The sequence below is a fragment of the Macrobrachium rosenbergii genome, chromosome 45 (genome assembly GCF_040412425.1).
Source record: "Macrobrachium rosenbergii isolate ZJJX-2024 chromosome 45, ASM4041242v1, whole genome shotgun sequence".
Lineage (NCBI taxonomy): Eukaryota > Metazoa > Arthropoda > Malacostraca > Decapoda > Palaemonidae > Macrobrachium > Macrobrachium rosenbergii.
This window is the reverse complement of record NC_089785.1, coordinates 34,244,351-34,264,043: the sequence shown is the minus strand read 5'-3', so window position 1 is coordinate 34,264,043 and position 19,693 is coordinate 34,244,351. Positions and strand designations below refer to the sequence as shown.

Genomic DNA, 19,693 nt, shown 5'->3' with positions numbered 1-19,693 from the left:
TGTTTGAACTTACTATAAAATATATTATTGGAGAAGGTACTGGAGGAAAGCTACAGTGAATTGCTGGAATTGATAATTATCAGTTTGACTTCATGCCAGAGAGTTCACATCAGAGGCAGTCTTTATATTGAAGCAACCACAAGAAAAGTACCAAGTAAAAAGGAGCTATTCTACCTCTTATTTGTAGAATTTATAAAAGGCAATTGATTTGCCAAGACTAGCAGTTAGATGGGCATTACTGAAGCAGCTGGCACTGGAAGGACCCATTGAGTTGTTGATGTTTCTTTACCATAACACAAGGTCAAGAGTGATGACAGTGGTAGGTGTATCAGAAGAATGTGAGGTAAATGTTGGTGTAAATTTTGTCCATCAGGGATCAGCTCTTGAGTTCTTTGTTATAGTAACAGAGGAATCTACAAAGTAATGCAAAAAAGAAGGCACCTGGGAACTGCCAAATGTATGTCAGTTCAGTTACTCTTTGTAAATGACCACCAGAGTGTGTGTTGAAATGTTAGAGGAAATAAAACTAAGACAACAGATAAACTTAATATACCACCCACACGCTGATGAAAGGAAGATTGTAAGACGAATAAAGAAGACTCTATACAAATTGAATGCCATAGAAACAGATTATTTTTAATGCTACTGCCTGCAGAGAAGGTCTCTTCCATAATAATTATCATTGTTATTATGAATGGTGCATTTGTGATGGAAAATGTGTTTAGTTTGTGAATTTTTGTTAAAAAAAAACTGCATTTTATGCAGCTGACTGTAACTGTCTTAAATGATTGCATTTGTAACAGTCTGTAAAGAACTGCATTTTATGTAACTTGACTTTGTTTGTAATAGTCTTAAATGATTGTATTTGTAACAGTCTGTAAGCTACTTGGACCAGAGGTACGCTATACCCATGAAAAAATCACTGTTCCCATGTTATTTATGTATAAAATTAATAAATGACCTTGTTACAGCAAATACATTTAGGTCTTTCTTGGACTTCTCAAGATGAAATGATTTATCTAGGAACATTTCAGCATTTTGTATTCCATAAGGTACAGTGAGAGAACATTTTCATGTGAAGATAGTAATGAATTTGAGTTTTTTGGCCTATTGAGAACTGCTGTGCAAACATGTAAATTGTATAGTCTTTTCATGTATGAAGAGAAGCTGGCTTCATTTTTATGTTAGTTGATTGTTTATATCGAAGCTGCTGCAATTTATGGGTATGAAGCAAAGGTTTGTAGTTTATGATAGAATTTCTCTTGGTAACTGTTTTATTTTTATTTTTATCAATTTTTTTCTTCTGAGCAGATTGGCAGACTTGAGAGCCGAACTTGAACGTTTACAAGAGGAAAATGCCGCCGAGTGGGGCCGCAGAGAGAGGCTAGAGAGTGAGAAACTAGCGATGGAAAGAGAAAACAAGAAGTTGCGCGCTCAAGTGAGGGATTTGGAAGAGAGGCTGGATAAGAGAACCAAAATGACAGCGTCAACTCCAGATTCCGATGTAGCTCAGCTTAAACAAGAAATTGCTGATAAATTTAAGGTACGCAATAGACATTTTAGTTGTGAGAGAGGAGACGTGGATGGAGAGGTTCCAAGATCAGAAGGCCCAAAAACACGTTATGAATAAAGACCTTTCTTTGAATGTTCAGCTGAAACCCCTCAAGGACAAAGTCTACAAACTATAATAAACTCAGGATGGCTCCAAAGGGAAATTAGTCTCCAGAGAGAAACAAATTTTACCAAAAGGTGATGAATATAAACAGAGGAAATAAAGAATAAAACTCCTAGCGAACTGAGTAGCATCAAACCTTATCCTAGAAAATGACATTGTTTGCAGCAGTAGCCTGCCTAGTCCAGGATTTCAGAGGCAGCACACAGGCAGAATATTCTGGAGAAAACACTTTATGTTTAACTTCACAGAGGAAAAGTAGGATGTAAAAACAGTTACTAGTGAATGACGTCGATAAAGGTCATACTGATTTTGCATGATAAAGGAAATAAAGGGATTAAGAAAATTGATATAAAGAATTTTGAACATAGCTTCTCCTTTTTTTAAAACCTAAGCCTATTAGTTTGATGAAGTAGCTATGGTTATAGAAAATATATGATAGAGTTTATACTCAGGGGAATATGATACTTGTGAATTAAAGTTGAACTCATGTTAGCATTATGGCATTTAGTATTAGAAGTAAAATTTTAGTATATTCCTCTTCAAGTGTGATTTACAGAATTTGTTTCATAAGAATCTAATTCAAAATTTGGGGCATCTGGTAAGGCAGCACAGCACATCATTTAGGAGAAGAAAATTTCAGGTGATATGCTAATTTGAACCAAAAGAAAACTACAATCATTTGAAGAGTGTCTTTTTAATAAAAATGTTTACAAAGACTTCTGAATTTCACTCATTAAATGTCAGGAGAGCTTTAATAATGCAGAAGGTTTTAAAAGCGATTTTGCACAAAATGGTTCCTTTGGATTAGTCATTTGCAATTATCATCAAGTTTAAGCTGCTTGATTTCATAGCATGATGTCAGATCTTAGGTTTTATCTAGTAAAATTGCTTAATAATATTACCTACTGTAAATGTTTTTAGGCAGTAAACAATTTAGTTAGATTTATATTTTTTCCATGTCATGATAAACTGTTATAACAAGCTTTATTAATAATAAAAAATATATATATATAATAAACATGGAAATGTTAATACAGTGTAAAGTAGTAGATTGGTTCTGAGTGCAAATTAACAAGCAGAACTGCATGAATATGCATGTGTGTCAGGATGCAAGATGCATAATGAATACAGCACTTGATTCTTGTCTCTTTAGGAACTTTCTGAGCTGAAGCATGCACACGCAAAACTAAAGAAAGTGTTGGCTGACAAATCAGTTGAGCTGCAGCACTGCTCTCGACGTGCTGATCAGTACGAGAGCGAGGTAAAGCGCTTGAGAGCGAGAGTTGACGAGTTAAAGAAAGAATTGGCTGCTTCAGAAGATGAGGTAGATGCAGCTTCGAATAATATAAGGTAAGGTTTTTACGTATATGTGAAGATTTGAAACGAATTTATAGCTCTTAATGTCTTGTTACCACTTTGATTGCTTATAATTGCTTTACATGTTTTCTGTGTAAGTCGGTGGGCTTGGGTACATAAATGTTTTTATGACATTACTCACAATGAAAAAAGTAAATAGGCATTGAAATTCTTATGAAGCTACAAGATCCTTATTAGGTAAGTAAATGTTTGTAATTTTTATAATTTTACTAACATGCTATGCTTAGGAGTGTTAAGGCCACCCCCTATGAGAACAAAGAATTTTAAACCTATGTGGTTGGGTTGAAATACTGAATAATATTCAAGACTGGTTTACATATTATTATATGAACTGAGGAAACAGTCTTATAAAGCAAGTCCAGAAGTCCATTAATTTGTAAAATCAACTTTCACCAAATTGGAGGCCGTGCAAGAAACAAGTCCTGTAGAACAAATTACATTTCACAAAGTTGAGTGCGTATTGTGTCAGGAGGAGACAAAGGAGAGACCTCAACTTTTCCACCCCAAAGACTGATACACATATCAGAGCAACTCAACCCTTTTTAATCGAGGTGGATTTTCATTAGCATTTTATATTTGCATATTGTGTAGGAATGGAAAGTTGTCTGTGTATGCTTAGGTTGTAATGTTTAAGTACCTAGTTCTTCAGCTTTCGGTTCTTAGTAGCTCAGTGGTAGAACCATGGGTATGAAAGCCAAAGACCAAAAATTCAAAGTCTTTGTGAATAGATTAATTGGGAAGGAGCCATGTCCAATCATACAAATTGTACTGTTGATTGCTATAATTCTAGACCAATTTCCAGTATTATATTGTTTTCTAAGATTGGGGGAAAATTCATCAATTAACTTTCTTACAAGTACCTGTACAGTATTCTAGTATCTTAGCAGTATGCCTACAGAAAACAGTTGGTGATTAATTATGTCCAACTAGTGTTGGTGATGGATATGTACTCAGATACATTTTAATTGACTTACTGCCACAATCAACGTTTGAGTCCCTTCTTAGGCAAACCTGAATGTGAAATTTGCGAGAAATATTATTTTGATAGCATAGCTGCTGTTCGTCCTCAAAGGAGCTACTCTCTCATGGTCCATAGAGGCTCCATAAGATAGACCAACTAGTATCAAAGAATTCTTTTGTAGTTGGTCTTGGCCATTATAGTGCTCATTGACACTGATAGAAAATAGGACTCAAGATGAGAGGGCTCTTTCTCTCTGTCTACAGTGGTTACCTCGGTCCCATTCTTATAGTCAACCTGCAAGATGGGGCAACTGCGAATCTTACGTAGGTCGCCATTTTGTCAACCACATATTGGTGTGGAGACTGGACTTCATTACTCCATTGGTCTATTCATGGAGTGGACATACTACATTTCATCCTCTTGCCAGTGCTCTGAAATCGCTTTGGTAATATATTATGGATGTACCAAACAAAGAAGCAAATTAAGTGCATAGTTTTAAGTCCCAGTGAAAGTTTAGTTTAGAAACTTTTAGCTGGAAGTTTATTTTGTGTAAAGTTGGAATCCTGCTTCCCTCATAAATACAAAAATTAGGTGGTGATTGTTAGTCGGTAAACAAAGCTTAATTATATTATGTTGAAATAATAATTTTGCAACAGTGCTGTTCTTGAAGGTCATTGGTATATGCCCATTTTATCTTAGCAGTTATCTTAGGCTATTTAATAGGCTAGGCTACTCCATTTTCATTAATAGCCTAGTAGTTGACCATTCAGGTAGGCTATGCTGGCTGTAACCGGCTGTTAACTGCTTTTAATGTCCAAACCTGGGGTTAAGTTGAGCCATTTGTTTGGCTATAGTATTTAATTGCTGAACTGATTGGATTTTGCGAAAATGTTCCCCAGTTGTCACTAACATTAGGGAATTTGTATCAGATTTTACAGTGTTTTCCTTCACAGACATACTTCCAGTAGATATTGTTCTGCCAATGGCGGTATCTCCAGGAAAACGCTTGCTATGTCTGTTTGCCTGTGTAATTATTAAACTTTTACATTTTCATATAACAGACATCGAAATTGTAGTACTTAATTTATGTACCTAGGTTATTGAAAATTTTCCTTCGGTAAAATTTTTCATTGAAGTACTTCCTTATGTAGCCTATAGCCTTAAATGTGATTTGTAGTAACCCAGGCTCAATAAACAAATTAGTTTACAGCATACAGTTAGCTTGGGTGGCATAACATTCAAGAATATACTTATAAGTCAAAACTTATGTAGTAATTATATAATTTAATAAGTGATGGCTACTACTACTTTCTTATGTAGCCTGTAGCCTTAAGAGTGATTTGTAGTAGTCTAGGCTAGATAAAGCAATAGCCTAAGCTAGATAAACAAATTAGTTTACAGTATCCAGTTAGCTTAAGTGCCCTGGGCTAGTAAAGCAGTACCCTAGGCTAGATGAAGCAGTAGCTTAGACTAGATATAGCATAGCCTAGGATAGATAAACAAATTAGTTTTACAGCATACAGAATGCTTGAGTGGCATAACATTCAGGAATTTACTCGCAGGGCTAACAGTATACAGTGATAAGGTTACATACTTGTGCAAAAAGCAACCTAATTTGTTAGTTGCGATACAGATATTTAGCACGTGTAACATTTTGCGAAAATAAACCAATATATTATAGCTACACACTTGTGACCAAGTGAGACTGTAGTATTGAGTTTACTATCTATATAACAATTATAGATAGTTAGGATCAAGCAGTTTCTAATAAAAACTTGTTCTTTACACCACTACAGGGCTGCTATTATGCAAGACCCACAGATTAAGTGTGCTGCAGCAAATTGCTCGGTTTACTTTTCACCAGTGGGTACAGTCCATACCACCTGCCATGAACAGTCCTTGTAGGTATAAAGGAGAATATGGTTGGTCACCAGATATGTGTAAGATTAGTAGCACTCTCCTGGCAACAAGTTTTAAGAATGAAACAGCCCAATTTAAGCTGTCTCGTTGGGTCCTGGGTTTCAGCAGGGGTATGGAAGGAGGAGGTTACATCTTTGCGGCAAAACTCCAGCAAAGTATATTTCCCTCTTTTTTCCAAGCAAGACCTATTTTTAGGCCAAAACCTGAAAGCATCGGTTCCTAGTTCCTCCCAGGTTAACCCCACTGGTGAAGTGGTTGAGTCCATACTTGGGAGAGATGTCCCTGTTGTCGGACATGAAGTGTACATAGCCACTGAAACTGCCTTGGTGAACCCAGAAGGACCAGGGACAACTTTCAGCTATACATGGAAGAGAGACCCCAAAAGGAAATCTATCTCTCATGTAGCTATCAGATACTGAAGGGGACCTTAGTAGGATCCACCTAACCCCGACTGAAGTACCTGTACCTATATCCTCTGAGGGGTATAGTAATTCACCCAGTACTTCTGTCCCTTGGTTGCCGGGCAGTTGTATTACAGCTGCTGAGACACATTCAGATTGTGCAAGCTCCCCCAACAGGGAAATACCATTTGCTGCATATGCTGAATTCATTAAGGAAATTATTAGTAGTATCAAAGGTGTCCTTGCTACAGAATGGCAATATCTCAGGGATATTATCCATGATTCCAAAACAGAAATCAGGTCAGTCCTGGATACCGAATTAGATGCAAGGTGTGAGAATATCTCAGCCCTTAACTGAAAGGGTAAAGTGGCTGCACAGTCGCCCAGGCAGAATTTGATGTTAGAGCTCCAACTGGTAGTAAGAGTATAGCCAGTTCATTTGATGGTAGATATCTTATTAATGAAAGGAAAACCATGATTGAAGTTGAACACGTAGAATTTTGAGGCAGAGCAGCGTTACCTAATATGGAATGGCGCCCTGGTCCCTCCTTCGGTAGGCGTGTAGAAACCACAGAAAGAAAAAGTTATCCTCCCGACGAATATAGCATTGAAAACTATAGAAGAAACACTTTACCAGATTGATGGAAGATGGAGCTATACAGCTATTTTGGATAAGACCCAAGTTGCTCACTAGGTAGCCCTAGCCTTGTCCCTTCACCTTTAAAATAATCAATTGTGAAGGCAGATTTTCAAAATTTTGTAGTAGGTGGGAAATGAGGGCTAATGGCAGAACTAAAGCCATTTGCCTCTATCATGCTGGTCTCTGATAATTCTACCAAGGAATGGGCAACGCTTGTCCTTTCTTGTGAAAGGAAAAAGCTCCCTCTGGGCATAGCTACTCAACAATTTTATACCCTTATAAGAAAAATCTTGGAGGGGACTGCCTAGGCTGAATTTCAGGCGAGGGTCTACCTCCTTAATATTATAACCTCTACTACCTTGTTGGAAGCAGCCACCAGAAGGCTTCCAGAACAATTTTTTCTGTTGCGGCCAAATCACTTATGTGGACCCTATGAGGACACTATGATTTTTTAGAGTGTTGCGCAAGGGATTGTATGGAAGCATTGGGGGGCTCTGATATGTCTCTTCCCAGTGTAACCTCCTTCTTACATTCTAACCCCTTCTGTAAGGACCTTTTTGAGGAGTATGGTGTGGTTCAACTCAGTGAACAAGCCCGTCAACAGAATTGTACAGTATATGCTCTTCTTGGAAAAGGGGAATCCAGGAAACAAAAAACCTGAGCTTTCTCTTTTCCCAAACCAAAGAAGGTTCATTGTGACTCTGAGTTATATAAGTCTCCAGTCAATCCTAAAGGATTCTCTCAAAAACAGAAGTGACAACAGCAGCAGAAACATCCCTTTCAAATTGTCCAAAAACACTCTTATTGGGGAAAAGGAAAGGCAAAGGAAGAGGTGAAGTCCAATAGGAATCATATGGTTGGAGGTTGGCTTCTACAGTACAGCATCACATGCAATGGAAGTCAAAATGGAAGTCTTCCCCCTTGGGGACACAGTATTATCTTCAACGGGCCAGGGTGGAAATGGTCTCACCCTACCCCCTTTAAAGAGGTTTTTTGAAAACCAGACCCCTCTATGGAAGATTATGTCCAGAAGGCCCTTTTAAAGGGAGCCATAGAGAAACATGTATATTCGCCACCAGGCGCATCTCTTCAGTGTCCCCATGAAGGATTCCTCCGAACAGGGGGTGATCATTGACCTATCAGAATTGAACAAGCACATTGTTTGCCACAAGTTTCAGATGACTTCTTGCCTGAGGACTTGTAGTCATTCCACAAGGGACCTGGACAGTTTCTATAGATCTGAAAGACGTATACTGGCATGTCTCTATCGCCTTTCCCTTCCATCCCTTCCTAGGGTTTAGGATAAGGAAGGAAATGTACAGGTTCAAAGTCATGCCCTTTGGGCTAAACATTGCCCCAAAAGTTTTTACAAAATTAACAGCAATAATTGTCTGAGAACTCAAGAAAGAAGGAATTCAACTGGTAGCTTACCTAGATGATTGACTAATCTGGAGGCCCACTAGAAAAGAGTGCTTACGAAACAGAGCGGTAGTCGACAGACTCCAGTCGGAAGTTTTTCTAATAAATTGGAAAAAATCCCGCCTTACACCCAGCAGACATTTTCAATGGCTGGAACTTTGTTGGGGTTCTCTTCACAGCCAGTAATCTCTCCTCACCAAAACTCAAAACAGAATAAGGAAGGACCTTAAAAGGTTCCTTGCACAGCACAGTGTTTCCAGACGGTAGTTGGAACGTATGATGGGCCTTTTACTGTTCATAGATCCAATCCTCAGACTGCAACTAAAAAATGTAAACAAATTTTGACTATCGTATACAAGGAAAAAGATTCATGATCGGCCTCATCAAAGGAATCAAAAGGGTTGGGAGATACTCAGGCCATGGACTTGGAGGGGGTCTCTGGCAAAACAGGTCACCCTGACTCCTTCGTCTGTACAAGTGATAATACTCACAGATGCATCCTTGACAGGTTGGGGAGGTCATTGGGGCGACCATCAGGTAGCAGGTAGGTGGTCACCTGCTCAGAGGAAATGTCATAGCAACTTCCTGGAGCTGATGGCTGTCTTTTTGTCTCCCAAAAAGTTGAAACCTCCAAGAGGGACACATTTTGTTGGTCCTAGACAACATAACTGCAGTGTCCTGCATCAAGAGGTTGGGCTCGCATTCACCTCCTCTCAATACATTAATGCTATCCATCCTTCAGATGGTGCAAGCAAAGACGTGGCACTTGTCCGCAATTTACCTCACAGGGTCTCAGTGCAATAGCAGACTATCGAATGAAAATACAGTCTCGACAGAGTCGATGTAAGACAAGCACTCCTTTCAATTAATTGCCAAAATGATTCCACAACCAGAAGTGAACCTGTTTGCCACATGCGAGAACCACCAACTTCCTGTGTAGTATGTGTCTCCAGACTTGGACAATCAAGTAATAGCAGGAGATGGGAGATGTATTCCTACATGACTGGAGCAAATGGAGGGTAATATACCTTTTTCCTCCGTTGTCTCAGATTTTGAAGGCTTTGAACAAACTTTTAACCTTCAGTGAAACCGCTTACTTAACCCCCAATTGGCCAAAAAGCTATTGGTTCCTATTACTTCAACAGTAGGTGAAGAACTCAGTTCTATTACCTTCCTTTGTCATATCCCAGACAGTAGGAGGGAAAGTCATCTCGGCATCCTCCTTTCTGAGCCGAGACCTTCATGTGTGGGGTTTTTAAATCTTGTCTACCGTGAAAATTACTTACCTAACATGCTAGGTACATAGTGCAGAAACTACGGACATCATCTGTTCGGCAGTACCAGTCCATATGGAAAGTATGGTTCAATTATATCCATGCTGAGTGCCCAGTTGAGATTTCTGTTGAAACACTTACATTTTCTTATATACCTTTTTTTATATAAGTAACTTACCCAGTAATTAGTTAGCTAAGAGTTTCTAACTCGACAGCAGCTTCAGTTTTGAAATTCGCGGTAGCGATAGTCTTTTGGTTATGTAGGTGACTAACCCCCGCCCACTTTCGGGGTGAGAGAGAGGAACAACTTAGCCAAAAGCTTCACTTTTGTATCTGCTGGCTTAACAGCAACACAGTGTTAATTAGCAGATGCTATATCTAAATGTAGACAACATTCTACTAACAAAGTCTACCAGGCAACGTGGGCAGTGTTTAGACTTTGGTGTAAGAAGAGTAGTGTCTCTTCTTCTGAAACCACTATAACTCAAGTGGCAGACTTTCTTCTCTACATGAGGTCTGCCAGGGGCCTTCTTCTATGATAAAAGGATATAGAGCTATGCTTAGCTCAGTCTTTAGACACAGAGGGTTAGACATTTCTTCCAACCAGGATCTCTCAGATCTTATGAGGTCTTCTGACACGACCAAGGTTAACAAGGAGGAGGTATGCCCTTGGTCCATAGACATAGTCCTTAAGAGGCTGTCTGACTCACGATTCAAACCCATGCATTCAACATCATTGAGGAATCTTACTAACAAGGCTATTTTTCTGGTTGCTCTAGCCACTGCAAGAGTGAACCACACAATAGACAGAAGGATAGGTTTATCTCAGGGTGATGCTATCTGTTCCCTTACTCTCAGGTTCTTAGCTAAAAATGAGAATCCTTCACAACCATGGCCTCGTTCTTTTGCTGTTAAAAGTTTATTGAACATCCTGGGTCCAGAGGGAGAGGAGAGAAGTCTGTGACCAGTAAGAGCGCTTAGATATTACAGTAAACCCCCGTATTTGCAGGGATGCGTACCCCCCCCGCGAATAGCTAAAATCTGTCAATGCTTAAAACCCTTCTAAAAACACTTAGAACTGCCTATTTTGATAGCTCAAACACAAAAAAATAAACTCTAAAAATGTTTATACAGGTATTGTCCTACTTACGATGGGGTTAGGTTCCAAAAAACCCATCGTTTCTTGGAAAAAAAGTATCTCGAATATAGCCTAGCCTACGCTAGGGTATTCAGTACCATGTATACATATGGTAGCCTAGCCTACACTATAAAGTATACTCTATACATATACAGTATAGTAATTAGTAATGTCAGCTAATTCTGGAGGTTCATGCAGATTGATTCATGACAATTCAGTACAAAGAGAAATGAATAACAAAAAAACAAGAATTAGCTTAGCCTACACTATGTATATTGTATACATATACGGTAGCATAGCCTACATTATACTGTACTGTACTCTATATTCACATATTAATATCGTATTATACAAACATCAGCATAACGAATATGCATCTTTTCCATGGATCTTTTAAAATGTTATGCTTTACTTCACTGTATACAATAATATTGTATACATGATGAAAAGGCATGGGATTTGGTGAATAATTATCATGCATAGACCTAAAATGGAGTAATGAAGTCCGGGTCTTCGCACCAATACTTGGTTGACAAAATGGAGACCTACTTAAGATGCGTGGTTGCCACATCTTGCAGGTTGACTATAGGAGTGGAACCGATGTAACCACTGTAGACAGAGAGAAAGAGCCCTCTCATCTTGAGTCCTATATTCTATCAGTGTCAACGTGCACTATACTGGCTGAGACCAACTAAAAGAGAATTCTTTGATATTAGTTGGTTTATCTTATGGAGCCTCTATGGACCATGAGAGAGTACCTCCATTGAGGACGAACAGCAGCTACCAAAAATAGGTTTTCCCTACATCAAAACCTGTTTTATACTTTAGCAAAGAATATGAAATATGTGAAAAACACTGTGAATACCAAGTATGACTTCCCCCAACCACTATTTGCACAACTAGACACATTTAGAATTTTTCTCTTGTTGCTATTCAATTTTCTTTTTGGATTTCTTATTTACTTTTATATAGTTTCAAGTTCAGTTGAATTAAGGAAAACTAAAAGTGTAAGTAAAGACAGCAGTGTAAAAAGGTTACAAAAGTCCAAAAGCAATATACAGTATGTGTACTTTTTTGCATACTGTAACTGAATCTGTATACTGTTGTTTTATTAAAAAGTTCTTTTATTTTTAAACATCCTTACAGTGCTTCTTTATTCATTATGCTCAGTTAAATCTTTTAACTAAAACTTTAAAATTTTTGAAAAGTTAACAGAGGTCTCTAGAAAATATACTTAATATGACACTACAGTATACTATATGAAGTTTGGAAATTTAGATGTGTAGAGCCATAAGAGCAAGAAAATGCACACAAACTGTGATTTTGAAACAGTGATTGCATGTGGGAATTTATATTGTAAGATTTGTAAAGAGTAAATACATTAGTCCAAAACTAAATACAGGCATATAGTAAAGTATAAACAAAGCAGAGTGAGCGGGTCAAGAGTGTGTGTGTGTGTGTGTGTATGTGCAGCTGCATGTGGTTGCACTGGGCTTGTGCTTGGTGACTCAACTGACGACTTTTCACAATTTTATTGGAGAACTTGGTCCATGTAAAACAGGTCGGCCAACACAGGTTGTGGAGACATGCACCAGCTGTGACATCACACATGCTGGAACTGGACTTATACTCGCTAGATCATTATACTCACTAAATCATTACTGGAGCCTGTCACTTATTGACCTTCTTTTCCCTCATTTTTCATTATACTGTACTGTATAGAGTTATTGGTCAGTTTTGAAGCCATACAGTTATGAACCAAAACAAATTTTACTCAAGTATAATGGCTGATTTCCAAAAAAATACACTGATTACAGCTGCAGGCATATCAGAAGGATTGACTATCATGCCCTAGCAACTTACTGTAAGAAACTGGACATGCTCTTGACTAGTCAGATAAATTAATTTTTTCAGGCTGATGCAAATCTGTAAACTAATTTGTTTAATTTAAAAACCAGGCCACTAAAAAAATGATTGGAAGTGCTATTTTTTTAAATGAAGAGTTGAACCATTGCACTTAATATTGGAAAGGTTATATTTACAGTAGATTTTATCATCTCTCCTCAAGTAGTGTGCATGATCAGTTATGTATGATTAGTTGAAATTCTTTCACCTGGTATCTCCTATCCTGAACCACTTCTTGCCATTCATATTTTGTTTAAGGAACACTTGGGTTTGTGAAGAGCCTGATAGGTTTTTCATTTTTTTAAGACTTTTGATGAATTAAGTATGTTATATTGATTGCACTTTTCAAAGAACTGTACAGGGGTTGATTACTATCATTTTAGATGAGTTATCACTATGATATAGTTATCTAAGAATGGCAAAATATTCATCTTTGAACTTCTTATAAGTAGCTTAATTCTAGTCTTTTAAACAGTATGCCTACAGAGAGCAGTTGGTTACATATGATACCCTTTTAGATGTACAGTATTTAATTATGTGGGTATCCAAGTCAATCTTGACAGTGAATATGAGTCTAGACATATTTTAATTGACTTAGTGCCACCATCAGCTTGATAGCCATATAGCCCTTTAACCAAGTAATTTTTGTGTTAGAGGCTGTGTACTCATCTCATTCACAGTTTTTTTTTTTTAGATCACCAGCAGTACATATGTTGATTATGGTGTTTCCAAGTGTGCCAAGCTCTGACACATGTTGTGTTCCATAGGGTAATGTTTTTGGTTCTTTGTTGTTTTTATCCTTAACCCTTTGCAATTCAGATGACATCATATGTAGAAAATTAAAACAAAAATGAATCTTGTGATTGTTTTTACTTTTAACTTTCAAAGGTACTACAGTAATGTAAAAGTCTTTAGCTTCTAAATGTGACCAAAACCAGCATTTTGCCATGGAAAGGAAATTTTCAGCAAGTGATAAGAGAAAATGAGTTCTCAGGCTTACAGCATTAGCTTTAAGCCAGAACATTGTATGTTTTACCACGGACAAGTTTAGGGATCCTCCAACTCCCCTCTCCAAATGTCCAGGGGGTTAAGCAATGACAAGATTGTTGACCCAAAAAACAGAGGAATACCGAATGCAGACAATGTAACCTTTTTTGCTTTTTTGGTTATTTTCTGTCTTCCAAAATGTATATTGAAGAGATTGCTAGCCTTAGTAGAGGCTTGGAAAGGACCAGTTATAGTGTTGCAAAACTATAACCTTATGGATTACCTGATCTTGTACTGTGCTCCCAACATTCTCTTTTTGCAACACCTGAAAACAGTGTTTACTATTGCCAGTAAATTTGTTATTATTCATAAGGCTTTTTAGATATACATTGATACAGTAATTGGATCCATGCTAAATGCTTCAGATGTTATTTATGATTGCTTGAACATTGTAATAAAAAGTATCTTACCGTATAACACAAATGCCTTCCTGTGATGTCTTTCTACACACTGAGACTAAATGACTGAATTTTTTTGTTGGAGTACATTTAATTCATGGCTTTAGATAGATTGTCAGCTCTCATCATTAGACTCTTAATAGTAATGAGAGCTAAGTTGTCTCTTCAAGTTTCGTTGTAGAACTATGACCTTTTTATGAATGTTGCTTGTGAATGATTAGAAATACTGTACTAATACCAAACTTGTGTGACTAATTTATTTATGTATGATTCACAATATCAGTATTTTTAGATCTCTGCTTCTGTAGCTCATTCATCGTTTAAAGTTAAATAATAACATTTTTGTCTACACTTGAAACTTTTATTATGTGAGTATTGCATGAGTAGTGTGCAATAAATTCTAGGCAAGGTTTTGCCTAAGAGATCATCTAAGAAGATAAGTGGTAGTAATTTTGAATAGGCTTGTAGTTTTAAGATATATTGAGTGTTTTAGAACTAGAATTGTAGAAATAAATAATTAGGAACTAATCATGCCATAAAAGTCACATACAAATGGAACACCTGAATGACAGTGAAATCCTCAAAGGTGAAATTCACCATAGCAGCATAAAAAAAAAACCAGTAACTCTGTATGTCAGGAGCAATTGTTATGCTTGCACTTCCTAAAATAAGAGGGGAAAATTGAAGATGTGATTAAATATGAAAAGATGATGATTTACAAATATTAATGAGTATGACAATTAAACACTATTAGAGGTTGCTGTAAGCAATAAAATTTAAGAGATTGTTGAAGAGTTGTGTTGACAGCACAACAGACAAACTACGAGGAGGATTGTTTGTACTTGAGGCCACAAAAGAGGGAACAATATGATTGATTGGGCTGGGATACAAGAAATGTAGTGTATTGGGATAAATGTTGGAAGTAGTACTAATGAGCAATTAAATGTATGAAAAATTATGAATAGTTTATTGTAATTCAAAACTAGGCTTGGCTGTGCATGCAGCTCTTTTAAATAACGTTATTATAACAGAGGTACTTATAATATTATTGATATAAGTAACTTCAAGTACTTGTAACAGTGCATGCATAGCCTGTTTTTATATGTAGGCTAGGTTTAAATACCGCCTCCTAAATAATGTACATTAATAAAATCCAAGAGGATCTGACCTTGTTTGTCCTCCCCCGGGTAACAGTAGGGGAGACATGACACAGCCACCCACCCCCTGCAGTCCAGTTTGTCTGCCCCAGGTGGGGGTGGGATAGGTAGGGGAACAGGACAGTAGGGAAGACATCCACCCTCCTCTTGCAAACCTGTTTGTCCACCTCAGGTGGGGGCAAGGTAGGGGATAGGGAGGGTATGGGAGGCAGCAGCCCTGGGTCCCAGTGTGCGTAGCGCGCACCAGCAAGCTCGTAATAATAAAAATAACGTGTTAAAATATAATACAGGCAGGTGGTGTGAATTAGAGATGGAGTTATCAACGCCATACCTTGAAGCTATGTTATTACTTGAAAGATTTATCATATGGACTCTGTCCAAAACTGGCTTATACTATATAAAGATAAAGTTGAAATGCAAGTGGAAGAAGCTCCGGAAACCTCATCTCTGTAGTTAATATTGGTCACACAAGAACAGCTGCAGAATGTTATGAATTTTCATCATCTTCCCTTCTTTCTTATCATCTTCTTGGATCTGTAGGGGGTAGTGCTGTCAATGCACCTCACATGGTGCACTGTAGGCATTACTTAAGGTTCTTTGCAGCATCCCTTTGGCCCTAGCTGCAACCCCTTTTATTCTTTCTTCCATCTTACTTTCCACCCTCTCCTAACAATTGTTCCATAGTGCAGCTGCGAGGTTTTCCTCCTGTTACACTTTTAAAACCTTTTTACTCCCAATTTCCCTTTTTGCGCTGAATAACCTCTTAGGTCACGGTGCTTGGTCATCGGCATGAATTTTATAACCCATTCCATCTTCTTGGACTGGCCTTTCAAAGGAAAACCAGCTGTCAAAGATCTGCTGCTGTTCTCCAGATAAGAGTGATGTACATAATGTGGGCCTGGTGTAACATTCACTTGTGTGTTGTAAACAGGTTTCATAGGAATCTGCTTACCTTGTTGCCTGTTTTGCACAGTTGCCCCTAGAGTATGGTTTGTCTTTTCTGCAGAGGCGTGATGCCATTGAAAAGATATTTTTAAAAATTTAGTAACCATATATGAATTTGTGGATATATACAAAGTAAGCAGCATGACTATTTTCATAAATATTTCCCTGACTTGAAAATAGTCCAGTAGATGAAAGAGAATGAGAACTGGGGTTGCTTCAAAATTATAGCTAAGGGATCACTGTAAATGTCATGCTGTACAAGTAAAGATGAACTTTTTTATCCTACTAAATATTACCATTTTCAAGCAAAAGCCTAAACATTACTGTCTTGGCTAGTCAAAGATCATAAAATGAGGTGTACATATCAGTTTTTATATCTGACAGACAGGTGATGTCAGGGGAAAGTAAATGTGATGACACTGTAAACTGATTTGATAGCTCGAATACAAGTGAATGCAAAACACAGCCGTAGATAAATATTGTACATAGCACTTTACATTTAGCTAAGCAGTACATATATTGATTCATACTACAGGTTTTCAGTTTTTGTAAATTCACTGTAAAAGATGATATTGAATTTCCAGGTGAACTTACCATAAATATGGAAAAATCAGACTCATCGTGTCACTAAATAAATTTAGCTTTTTCCCATCATTTATGAAAATTATGGACTGCATTGGTCTTCAGTGTACAGTGAAGAGGCTGTAATTATTGAACAAGAAAACTGATCCTACTGAATCTGAATAAGTTTCTGTAAATGTGGGTAGCAAGTTTTTATGTGAAGGGTAGGAGTTATACAGTATAGGTAACAGTGTTTGTTTGGAGACACATCATACATATGATTCCCACTTGCAAATACTCTCCATACTTGAGTATGACAGTGGGTGGGGAGGAAAAAGTGAAACAATAGTTTTTACAGAGGTATATTTAGGACGTAAGTGTTTGGTTGGCACTCTTTATGTCACCTTTTTCTTCCAGTATTTTATCGTGCTGACTTGGCGTGCTCCAGTGCTTTAGTATATTATGAACTTTATTTAATATATTTGTTTTTTTAGGAGTAAAACTATTACTTAATTTGCTGGTAGATAATTAAAAGCAATTCTCTTAAAAAAAAAAAACAATGTTTGAATGATGTTCTTGAGGTTCAAAAGCTTTGTCCTAGGTCTTAATTGTCATTTATACATGAAAAATGCAGTGAAACAGCAGAACAGATAGAAAAAAGGAAATGGGCAATTCAAATAATTAGTATTTAAAAGTGTTTTCCCCATCAACAATTTGCAAATCCAAGTTGACCATTTTAGGTTTAAAAATGTAATATTTTAAATGGCCAACTGTGTGGATATGAGAGAGAGAGAGAGAGAGAGAGAGAGAGAGAGAGAGAGAGAGAGAGAGAGAGAGAGAGAGAGAGAGAGAGAGAGAATCTTGGTGTGAATGTTGGTGAGGGTAGGAAATGCCAGTGGTGATCACCATTAGGTATGTATGATGATGTTGTGCAGTTAAGCAATCAGTTGGACTGCTGAGGCTGACCTGTTGTATATGAAGCTTAAAGCAGGAAATAATATGTATAGGAAGCAAGTTCTATCATATCTTAAAAAAAACATTCAAGTTCTTATAACTCAATAAGAATTGTTCAAAAATCGTGCTTTGAGAATAGTGTGTGCTTATATGCTTTGGTTTTCATCATACACTTAGTGATAAGGTTGGTCTCCTATTTTTAGCAATACAACTAATGTACAATACTGGTATACTGGTATTTATATTTCTTATTTAACTGGCATTCGCATACACTCCAACCAGTGTGTTGTTACATGATATGATGGAAGATTTGTTTCATTTACATACCATCATTACTTCAAGGCAGTAACAGGCAGAAGGTATCGTACAAAACAGAACTAGCTCATTTGGTCTTGTTTATTAATCTTGTATCCTTGGGGGAAGCTCTAGGAACAGTTAAGAATATTGGCTTGTTGGTGTGGTTAAACCTTTTATTATTAATAATTACCTTTTAAACTATTTATTAATTAATATCTACTTAATGAGAAAATGATCAGTATTAATAAAAAGTTATTCTGTGCAAACACTGAATAAATATTGTAACCATTCTTTATGAATCCCTAACTAAGGCTTGTTTTGTTTACATTCCTCTCTCTCTGTCACCCTAGCTCTCATGAGACCTCTTCAACACCGCAACGATGATAAGCAATGTATTGAAAGGAAAGTGGTATTTTATGATATTTGTGGGTATGTGCGTGTATGATATTGTTCTTCTTGATGTTTTCCACTTCTTGTTCATATTTGAAATCTACAAACATCTTTTTTTAGCTTCGGTGCTTATTTTCCAGTGCAATGCTGCCTATTTTTTTAAGCCATTACATTATCCATAAGTTTTTTTACACCGTTTATTCAGATTGTTTTATTGTATATTAATATAAAATGGTTTTTAATATATTTTAGTATGTTTTAAGCTAGTGGTATGCATATGATTTTTCTCACAACTTTTTTCCAGTTCCAATTATTTTGTAAATATTAGGTAGAACCTTGAAAAATATTCCCTTAATCCATTTTTTGCTTGTACTGTCCAGGATTCTGGATTTGAGAGGTCTGACTGCACTCCATACATAACGCATTGTGCATTCGAATGGCCGCCTCTCATTTACTAAAACACCATCTGAGAATCTAGTACTCAGACTCAGAGGTGATATTAAATAGCTTTATAATATTAATGATAGTGTACTTGTTGTCAGTGCACTGTCCAATACCTATTCATTTTTTCTATTGCAGAAAATTGCAGCGTGCCAATGATGAAATGCAGGAGACTGTGGAGAACTTAGAAGTTCAAGTAGAGCACCTCCAATCCCGGTTAAGATCATCACAAGCATCCTCCCTACCACTCCGTACTGCCAATCTTTTACAAGACTCAGACGATGATCATGCACAGTTTTAGCGATGGCCTTTAATGTAATTGCCATGGAGAGTATGTTTAAAAAGTCTAATGTTAAACATTAATTATATAGCATATTATTTCAGTATTCATCAGATTGAAATGGAAGCCTTAATTAATTGTAATTCATGAATTATACCAAACGTTTTTTATATTCTTTTCTTTTACCTTCCTCGCATAAGTTCTGAAAGGTTATGGTTATTTTTTGGCAAGTAAAAATAGATAGTTATGCAAAGATACAAAAACCTACTTGTGAGTGTTTTGTATTTTTTAACCTGTGCATAATGAGGTTGCCAAAGATACTAAAATGGTTGAATATTGTAACAACTAGTTAATGTTGTTGTGAATAACCTAATTTCACAAATTGTTCCTGTATTTCCACACTCTGAAGGAAGACTTGACTTCAGCTTGTTTTTAATGCTATTTTTTCTTACATTTCCTAACTGCAATGAATTTTCTGAATACAGCACTGTACTTCACACAGTAATTTGTATC

The 19,693-nt window shown here is 37.0% G+C and overlaps 1 protein-coding gene across 5 annotated transcripts in view; it reads left to right on the top strand.

The window, feature by feature from the left end:
* LOC136829914 (coiled-coil domain-containing protein 102A-like) overlaps positions 1-19,348 on the top strand; it is a 41,137-nt gene extending 21,789 nt beyond the window's left edge. For 3 of the 5 annotated variants that reach the window (XM_067089067.1, XM_067089063.1, XM_067089064.1), the window contains 3 exons: positions 1,312-1,543; positions 2,829-3,025; positions 19,039-19,348. In XM_067089067.1, coding sequence (XP_066945168.1) covers positions 1,312-1,543; positions 2,829-3,025; positions 19,039-19,201 — 592 coding nt within the window. In that variant the 3' untranslated portion in view covers positions 19,202-19,348. Of the gene's footprint in view, positions 1-1,311; positions 1,544-2,828; positions 3,026-18,419; positions 18,499-19,038 lie in introns of all 5 variants that reach the window. The other 2 variants (XM_067089066.1, XM_067089068.1) reach the window with 1 other exon arrangement.
* Positions 19,349-19,693: the final 345 nt, after the last annotated feature.